The following is a 9849-nucleotide window of genomic DNA, read 5'->3' on the forward strand; positions in this document are numbered from 1 at the left end:
CAATCGGATGAGGCGTGCGACTGGGCGTGTGTACAACTTCTTTCCCACCTTAATTTCTGCTGCTCTTACTCTGCTGTCTATTCCAGGGAATACCTTCGACACCTGGCCCACAGGCCACAGTGCTCTGGGTAGCCGGCGGTCGACGATCAGGACAATGGTGCCAACCTGGAGGTCAGATTTCTCATCTTGCCACTTTTGGCGGGTCTGAAGGCTGGGAAGGTAGAACTTGAGGAAGCACTTCCAGAATTGGTCGGCAAGGACTTGACTATGGCGCCATCTGCGTCAACTGATCAGTTCAGATTCTGGGTATATCACAGGAGGAAGTGATGAATCTGGCCGCTCCATGAGAAGGGAAGTTGGTGTGATGGGGTCTAGATCAGAAATGTCAGATGAAATGTAGCCTAGTGGCTTGGAATTTAAGATCCCTTCGATCTCCACCAGCACAGTGTACAGTACTTCGAAGGTGACAGACTGGGCACCAAGTGTTGTTATCAAGGCCTGTTTAAGGGAGCGAATCTCTCTTTCCCAGCTGCCACCAAAGTGTGGAGAATTAGGGCGATTGAAGTGGAATTGTATTTGCTGGCTTGCCAGCTGCTGTTGCAGTTCTGGGACGACAGCTATGTATGCTTCTTTCAGTTCTCTCTCCCCTCCTTTGAAGTTGGTCCCTTGATCCGATAATAGCTCGAATGGCTTGCCGCGTCTAGCGATGACTCGTCAGCCAGTGTCTTTAGCCAACTGTTTCTGGGAAATGATTTACCCGCCTTTAACTGCTCCAGTTCAGAGGGGAAACACTCTTCCTGAGCTTGCTGTAGAACACTGATTTCAGCCGTCTTGTGGTCATCAGCTGTCGGAATGCCTGCCGCCCCATGACAGGCCCTGGACTCCTGTAGCTCTTTAAAAGTCTTATACTGGCTGATGTCAGGGTATGACAAGGTGGCTGTGAAGCAGGTAAGGAGGCAGGGAACTGTTTTACAAAGCTCGTCTTCATCTGCAGCCACAGGGTGTTGGATTTTTCCGGCCACAGATTTGGAGGATCTTTGAGAAAGGATGGCCCTTGGTACCAATGGCTATCTGGTCCCAGCCTACATAGGCTTTTCCCCCGTGTTATATCATCTGCTGGGTTATGAATTTATGGAACATAACGCCATGTGTGCTGGTCTGTAATGTCCTGGATCTCAGCGACTCTGGTTCCAACAAACACTTTAAATCGGCAAGAGTCTGAATGCAGCCAAGTGAGAACTGTGGTGGAGTCAGTCCACAGAGTGAGTTGGTGTATGGGAAGGTTCAGTTCTGTTCTGACTACTTTAGCAAGCTGTGCCCCAGTCAGTGCAGCACAGAGTTCCAGACGAGGGATCGATTGCTGTTTTTTGGGTGCCACTCGTGATCTGGCTGTGAGGAAGGCCACCTCTACCTCCCCACCTTGATCCTCTGTGCGGAGGTAAGCGACTGAGCCGGTGATGGGGAATGTACCAGGTGTTGGTTGGGCATTCTTCAGCACTTAGTTCCACCTTGACTGCATAACCTGCCCGCTCTAGTTTCTGAATCTCTGCAGTGTAGGCAGCTTGCTCTGGATCTTTGGCCAGCCTTCTCTCTATGGCTCGCAGATGAGGGAGAACAGCATGTTTGGGAGCCTTAAGGTCTGGCATGTTCTTACAAAAGTGGGGTTGCATAGCGCTTGACGCCATCCACCTCTACTCTCACCGTCTTGCTCTCCAGTCATATCTTAAAACACATCTTTTCTCTCTGGCTTTTAACATGTAGTAATATGTGCCTTTAAATTGTTTTAATCTGCTTTTGTTGTTGTATGGATTTTGAATCGTTTCTATTTGTTTACTGATTTTCTCCTTGTTATATATTATTGTATGTTGTGGTTTCAGAGCCCCATGGTTCATCATCAGACCACTGTTGAGGACTATCAGGCTCTTTGCGCAGTAGCAGTGGTGGAGTGATACCAACTGCACTGTCCTCTGGTTCTGGGCTGGGAGGCACTGCAGGATGAAACTGAGAATGTGGTGACATGGGTTCAAGAAACAGCCTTGGGAGAGTGAAGCCGCTGAGGTTATAATCCTCATATCACGCATGGAGGGCTGTCTTCTTCCTGACATGCACGACCGGCTCATCTTCTTCATGCTGTGACATCTTTTCCATAGTAAATCTGGGGGGATCCGGCTCGAAGGACCATGTAAAAACGAATGGCTACTGGTAGCTCTTCTTCCTGGTTGTTAATTTGCCGGTTGATAACAAACCCACTACGGAGCGTCCGGTTAGAGACTTTACCACAGATGATCAGGTATGCGGGAATAACCCATTTATTGTCACCACAAACTCAGTACACTGAAGACATTTTGGTTTTCATGTTTGTGTGGTTTTCTACTAATTAAAGATAAAAGAAAAATATATAAGTACAAATAACAAATAAGAGTGGTCACAATAAATATAATAACACAATATTTGCACAAAGAATATATTAAATACAGTGATTAAACATTCAAATAAGAAAACAAATGTGCCATTATATGGGAAGATGCGCTGCTAGAAATTATTAATAATGAGCAGTTGAAATCTGACACCTCTCAGTGCTGAGGACAGAGATGGAGCCGCTCTGTCTAGAACATTAGTGCGCATGCGCCAAAAGAGTGCTTTAACTCTCAGAAATGAGCGATACATATTAAATATATATATTAAATAAACCATATGATGATTAAATGGCAGATAGATTATGTCTTCTAAACATAACGGTAATATATGTGAGGAAACTAGTATGTAAACACGAACATCTTCCACGCTAGTTCGTCTTTGTCACTCGCATACATTAACTTATAAACACTCGGAGCAGTTAAATGTTCACAAACAATGCAGAAAGCAATGGATGAACAGACTGTTACTTACTTTATAGGCCACGCTAGTTCGTCTTTGTCACTCACATACATTAACTTATAAACGCTCAGAGCAGTTAAACGTTCACAAACAATGCAGAAAGCAATGGATGAACAAACTGTTACTTACTTTATAGGCACGCACACAACTTTAGCAAAGATAAATCGCTACAATACTGCTAGCATCCGCCCGCTTTCCCGATCGTTCTAACTCAGTTCAGTGGGCGGGACCGCTGACCTGCGCATCCTACCCGGAGCGCTGATTGGCTCGCGGGATGGATGCTGCGACTGAGTCGAATGTAGTGTATTGCAAGGGAAACTAAGACACATGAATATAACCTGTGTGTGGCCTTTTTTACACATACTTTCCTATACTAAGTAACTCAACAGATTGACGCACCAAAATAAAAAGATCAAGTAACGCAAGAGCGCAGTGCAAACGACGTTGTTGAACTGTATTGTAATTAAGCATCTGCTGCCAGCGCCTAACAAGATGTCCTTCGACGAAATTAGTAAAATGACTGAAGAAAAAGCTTCGACATTCACATTAACCATGGGAGACGTGGAAAAGATTTTACTACCGGGCCAAATACTCACGTCCTCAATTTCTACAAAGGAAACGATAGAGCAAATGGAACAAAGGTTGTTGGCACTTCAACAAAAAGGTATTCGAATGGAGCTACATGCCCGAACATTGAGTGAGTATTACAGAAATGGTCGGATACCACCGGGATTGCGAATCCAAAAAGAACCGACGATTGGATGAGATGATTCTGAATTCTGCAAAAAATGGTGTGAGATTCTCAACCATTGTTCGATTAATCTAATGCTTTTGATCATTGAGTTCACTGAAAGAAACGAAGTCATTATCTGAAAAAATTGAAAATTATAAGACTGAAATTAATCACAAATTTGATAAGAAACAACTGGATGATCTTCAGAGACAAATGGAAGAAAAACTTGATAAATTCAGAATGGAGTTACTCAATGTCAAGATTAACAAGTTCAAAAGAGACACCATGGACTATAAAGACCACAAAGTCTACACCTGGATGTCGGAGAGATCCAAACCTCAACAACAGCGAGGGGGACTAAGATTTACGAGTGCTTCAGAATCAGATGATTCCAACACGTCGTCTTCTCAAAATCCATCACGACAGAGAAAACCTTTTTTGGGCCAGCCCCGTCGTTCCAAATTCAATCAAAATGGAAGAAACCAACGAGAAGAGGGCGTCAGGGAAAAGGACTTCGAGAGGTAACTTCATCCGAATGTACTGTTTCAAATGAACAAGACAATATTGTATTTAATTTATCGGACAAAGAATTATCCATTGAACAAACTACAGTATTAAGTAAAGGGTTATCATTTGTACCATACAATGTCTCAAATCCCTTTATGGTCAAAGTTGAATTGTTTAAGTTTTTTTAGAAATGTGAAATTGAGAAGTTTTTTTAATTCGAATGTGAATGTAACTCCATATGTACAACAATTTAAACCGAAAAGTACTTTCACACCAGTAGTTCATAATCATTCAGTGAATACTTTCTGTAGACTTGTAGAAAATGATGTGGAAAAATTATTACAAGAACCTAGTGATGAATTGTACAAGAAAAGGAATTTAACAAGAGTGCAAAGAGAAGCTTTATCAGCATTAATAAATGATCCGACATTGACTACTCAACAAGCAGATAAAGGTGGAGGGATTGTGGTTATGAATACTAATACATACGTTGAGAAAATAAAAGGGATGTTACATGATGAGACATTTTATAAGAAACTTGTATTTAACCCGACTGAGTCCTATAAAAAAAAATAAAAAATTGACCAAGTTTTACAAATAGGATTAGATAGGAAACGGATTAATGAACAATAATTACAATATTAAAAAAATTAATATCCTAGGATTCCGGTGTTATACACTTTACCTAAAATTCATAAATCGTTAGAAGATCCTCCAATGCGACCAATTGTCTCAGGGAATGGGTCATTGACAGAAACCTTATCTAAGTTTATTGATTCTTTGATTCAACCGATAGTGAAAAAACTGTCATCCTATTTAAAAGACACCACTGATTTTTTTAATACATTGAATCAAATTCCTTGTATAAGTATGACGGATTGGCTTGTAACACTTGATGTCACTTCACTTTACACTAATATACCTCATGAAGTAGGCTTGGATGCACTAAAATTTTACTGTAAAGATGATGACAGCAGAGTACCATCACAATATATAGTGGACCTTACAACATTAGTTTTAAACAAGACCTATTTTTTATTTTAGAGCGATTTCTATTTGCAAGTACAAGGTACAGCAATGGGCACTCCAATAGCACCAAATTATGAAAATGTATTTATGGGTAAATTTGAACAAGATCATGTCTATAATAACAATCCATTTCAGCCAAATATTAAGGTTTGGATGCGATATATAGATGACTGTTTTATGATTTGGTCAGGTTCTGAACAGGAATTAGAATTATTTGTGTCTTTAGATTGTTCTCGTGAGTGCGGATCATAATTTCCTATACTAAGTAAAACCTGTACATGAATAAAAAACCTATGAAATCTGCCAAAATTAAACAGGTAAAAGCAGTTTAAAACAGTTTTGGAAGAAGAATAAAGTCACTGCTTGAAATGTCATGTCAACTAGCCACATGTCAAACCCTATCTCATGCAAAAATATGGAGGAAGTGTGTGTGTTGGCATGATTCCAGGCTGTGTACTCATCCACTCGAGCTCTCTTCTCTGGTAGTTTGGGGTACCAGTGATCAGGGACATATGGTGGTCCAGTAGTGCACAACACAGCGCACTTAAAAAAGCAAACATAAGCTCACAACACAACACAATTCAAAAAGCAAACATAAGCTCACAACACAACGACATTAAGCCACAACACAACCACCATTAAGCTCACAACACAACGACATTAAGCTCACAACACAACGACATTAAGCCACAACACAACAACATTAAGCCACAACACAGCGACATTAAGCCACAACACAACCACATTAAGCTCACAACACAACCACATTAAGCTCACAACACAACGACATTAAGCTCACAACACAACGACATTAAGCTCACAACACAACGACATTAAGCTCACAACACAACGACATTAAGCTCACAACACAACGACATTAAGCTCACAACACAACGACATTAAGCTCACAACACAACGACATTAAGCTCACAACACAACGACATTAAGCTCACAACACAACGACATTAAGCTCACAACACAACGACATTAAGCTCACAACACAACGACATTAAGCTCACAACACAACGACATTAAGCTCACAACACAACGACATTAAGCTCACAACACAACGACATTAAGCTCACAACACAACGACATTAAGCTCACAACACAACGACATTAAGCTCACAACACAACGACATTAAGCTCACAACACAACGACATTAAGCTCACAACACAACGACATTAAGCTCACAACACAACGACATTAAGCTCACAACACAACGACATTAAGCTCACAACACAACGACATTAAGCTCACAACACAACGACATTAAGCTCACAACACAACGACATTAAGCTCACAACACAACGACATTAAGCCACAACACAACGGAAATGCTCCCGACCACTAGGGGGCAGTTGGTCTACAGAAACGGGAAATGGACTCTATACATGGCACGCAGCCTAAGTATTTCCGGTGAAATCTCAGGGGGCATAAAAGGTTCATGAATCGATACATTAAAATTACCAGGATATCAAAACATTCAGTAAAAACACGTTGTTCATTTACAAATCGATTACACACATTAAGATCAATCGCTTACATTGAGAATTTCTTGTGGCGTCTCGAGGAAATATCGGTGTTTAACTGTCAACACTGCCCCCTAGTGGTCGGGAGCATTTCCGTTGTGTTGTGGCTTAATGTCGTTGTGATGTGGCTTAATGTCGTTGTGTTGTGAGCTTAATGTCCTTGTGTTGTGAGCTTATGTTTCCTTTTTTAATTGCGTTGTGTTGTGCACTACTGGGCAACCGTAGGGACATTATAGGCTGTCGCCAGATACTTCAATATGGCGTCACTGTGACACAAAGTCAGAGCTTAGAAGAATATCACACCCCAAAATAAGGTTTGATCTGTTTTTGTAGCTACATGCTCGCTTCTTACCTCTCAGTGAGAACAAATCCATTGTCCTCCAACACGGGCAGTTTTTGCATGGGGTTGAGTTTGGTGAACTCGGGTGTTTTGTGCTGCCCTAGAGATTCAAGTTCAAGAGCATTAAAAAAAAGATAAATTTTCAACAAATAAAATTAAGTTTGAATTCATAAAGAGTTCTGACAATAAATATTAACACATTATATTCAGCATAACGTTTATAGAGGTTTGGATTCAAATCATCAAGACTTTACAAATGCATTCAAAACAGCTCTCACAGTCTCCACTGAACAACACACTCACAACAATGTTGCTCACCTTTTCGTATGGCAATGTTTTCCACCGTATGTGGTATTTTGTTGTGTTTAAGGAATATTAGTACAGCCCTGCAGGCCTGAGACACAAGATCTAAGTACGCTTTCACAGCCTGTCTGCCAGCCATAGTCAACTGAAGTGTGAGTCCTTCTGTAGAAACAAGAAGTATTCCTGCTTGGGACCCCTCAATCGATTCGCACCTTTAATAGGGGACGGGCCGGGGGGAAGTGAGTGTGTGGTTGTGATATGACTTTGGTTTGATACAGGACCAGGCGTCCTATTTGGTACATGCTAAATTTGACTGAATTACAGGATGACCTAGATCATGGAGTACCTGGAAGAAACCCATGAGAACGTCATGGAGAACAAACAAACAAACTCACAGAAAAGCCTCCTGGCTCAAGATACAGTGACTCACTGATCCACCGTGCAGACAGATCTGATGACAGTAACATCGACATGGAAAAATTTGTGTATGTATGTGTGAAATTATTTAAGTTGTGGGGGAGAATTAGGGTTTGATAAAGGACCACAGTGTCCCATGCATGCCTAAAATTCCAACAAGTTACAAGATGTCCCAATTAGTACAGGACAGTTGGCATGCATGCCATGTGTGTGAGAGAGAGAAATGAATGTGAGGCTATGGGCCAGATTTACTATCAACTTGCCAGTGCAAACCCTCTTTTGGCATTAAAAAATTACTGTCAGGATTTACTCACGCGCTGTGAAAAATTAGCACTGAAAAGGTTTAGACAGTCATTTTTGCAGCTGACCTTATTGTATATACATTTGAAGGATTTTCACTTTCATACGCAAAATTTATGAGAGGAGTCTACTCAATACCCTACAGAACCTGTGCCAGTTCCACACTTAAATGTAACAAGACCTTCTGCATCTAAAGTTGTCAAGTAACAGGGCAGGAGCATTATCACAACTTTAGCTAACATTCTGGCAAGGTGCTGTACTAATATTCTGCAGGGCTGTACTAATATTCCTCAAAGACATCAAAATACCACATAAGGTGGAAAACATTGCCATACGAAAAGGTGAGCAACTTTGTTGTGAGTGTGTTGTTCAGTGGAGACTGTGAGAGCTGTTTTGAATGCATTTGTAAAGTCCAGATGATTTGAATCCAAACCTGTATAAAACTTATAGTGAATATAGTCTGTTTATATCAATTGTTAGAATTCTTTATGAATTCTAATTTAATTTGTTGAAAATTAATATTTTTTAATGCTCTTGAACTAGAATCTCTAGGGCAGCAGAAAACAGATGTACAATCTTTATGAATGTAGTAAGGAGAGAGTAGCTAGAAAAAAACAGATCAAACATTATTTTGGGGTGTGATATTCTTCTAATCTTTGGTAGTATCTTTGACAGCCTATAATGTCCCTGATCACTGGTACCCCAAACTGCCAGAGAAGAGAACTCGAGTGGATGAGTGCATGGCCTGGAATCACGCCAACACACACACACACACACTTCCTCCGTCTTCTTGCATGAGGTAGGGTTTGACATGTGGATAGTTGACATGACTTTTTAAGCAGTGACTTTATTCTTCTTCCAAAACTGTTTTAAACTGCTTACATAGCAAACGATCTTGGCCCGAATGTGGCCTCAAGCTGGCACTGCTGGCCTCCTGTCGGCAATGGCATGTAACCTTTCAGCCAGAGCTGGGCCGTGTGTGGCAATGATGGCAGTGACACAGTGTGGATCAAGGCAAACAATACGAGGGCCAACTGTTGGTGGGAGGAGTGTGGCCCAGATCAATCCAGTGATCACGTGGCCCAAATCAGGCTTGTGACCTGACAACATATTATGTGACATAATTTTTATTAATATGCTGTCATGCACAAGCATTCAATAAAATGATCATAGAAGTATTTTAATTTTATCCAAATCTTCGGTATCCATGTGATGCTTTGTGTGAGGAACAGATCCAAATTCAAATTCAGCTATATTTAGCTCCTTCCTCTGTAGATATACAACAAGTTTTATAGCAGTGATATCAAACGCTCATTGGCTCTCGGCGGTTTCGTCATAGATTGTGACATGCCAAGTTTCTGGTGTTGTGCCGAAATTGGTGATCTACCCAGCGTCCCAATGTTCGTACTATCTATCCTAAATAGTATGTGAGATTAGAATTAGTGTGTCCCAAAGCATAGTATGATGTAAAGAGTAGGTATGCCAAAAGTCCCCGGATGGTCTACTATTTCAGGTCGATTTTTGAAGTGTGGATCCGTGCACACTCTAATGGCTAATATTACCCACAATCCATTGCGCTTTGACGAATGATTCGGTTGAGAACTACAAACACGAATAAAAAGCATTAAAACCTACAAACATGGTGGATGCGCGCGACCGACAGTTAAGTTAGAGAAAAAATCATATTTATTTAATGTTACCTGTGTTATATTTCATCTGCAACAGCAATGTAAACTTTTATAAACATCCATTTGTTCGTTAACTTTTAAATGCATCATGCAGAAAATATGAGCAGAGTTCTCTGCATGAA

The 9849-nt window shown here is 40.9% G+C and overlaps 1 protein-coding gene across 2 annotated transcripts; it reads right to left on the reverse strand.

The window, feature by feature from the left end:
- Nucleotides 1-1460: 1460 nt before the first annotated feature.
- On the reverse strand, nucleotides 1461-7545 carry LOC107667284 (glutathione S-transferase theta-1-like). 2 transcript variants are annotated; one of them, XM_016458929.1, is made up of 3 exons: nucleotides 7338-7545; nucleotides 7032-7119; nucleotides 1461-2373 (listed from the first exon to the last, which is right to left on the reverse strand). In XM_016458929.1, exons 1-3 carry the CDS (start codon nucleotides 7459-7461, stop codon nucleotides 2316-2318), a joined length of 270 nt encoding a protein of 89 aa, XP_016314415.1. In that variant the 5' UTR covers nucleotides 7462-7545; the 3' UTR covers nucleotides 1461-2315. The 2 variants fall into 2 exon arrangements, with proteins under 2 accessions (XP_016314415.1, XP_016314422.1); XM_016458936.1 differs by lacking the exon at nucleotides 1461-2373 and adding an exon at nucleotides 2913-4150.
- Between the last annotated feature and the right edge of the window lie 2304 nt (nucleotides 7546-9849).

The sequence above is a fragment of the Sinocyclocheilus anshuiensis genome, unplaced genomic scaffold (genome assembly GCF_001515605.1).
Source record: "Sinocyclocheilus anshuiensis isolate Anshui unplaced genomic scaffold, SAMN03320099.WGS_v1.1 scaffold373, whole genome shotgun sequence".
NCBI lineage: Eukaryota > Metazoa > Chordata > Actinopteri > Cypriniformes > Cyprinidae > Sinocyclocheilus > Sinocyclocheilus anshuiensis.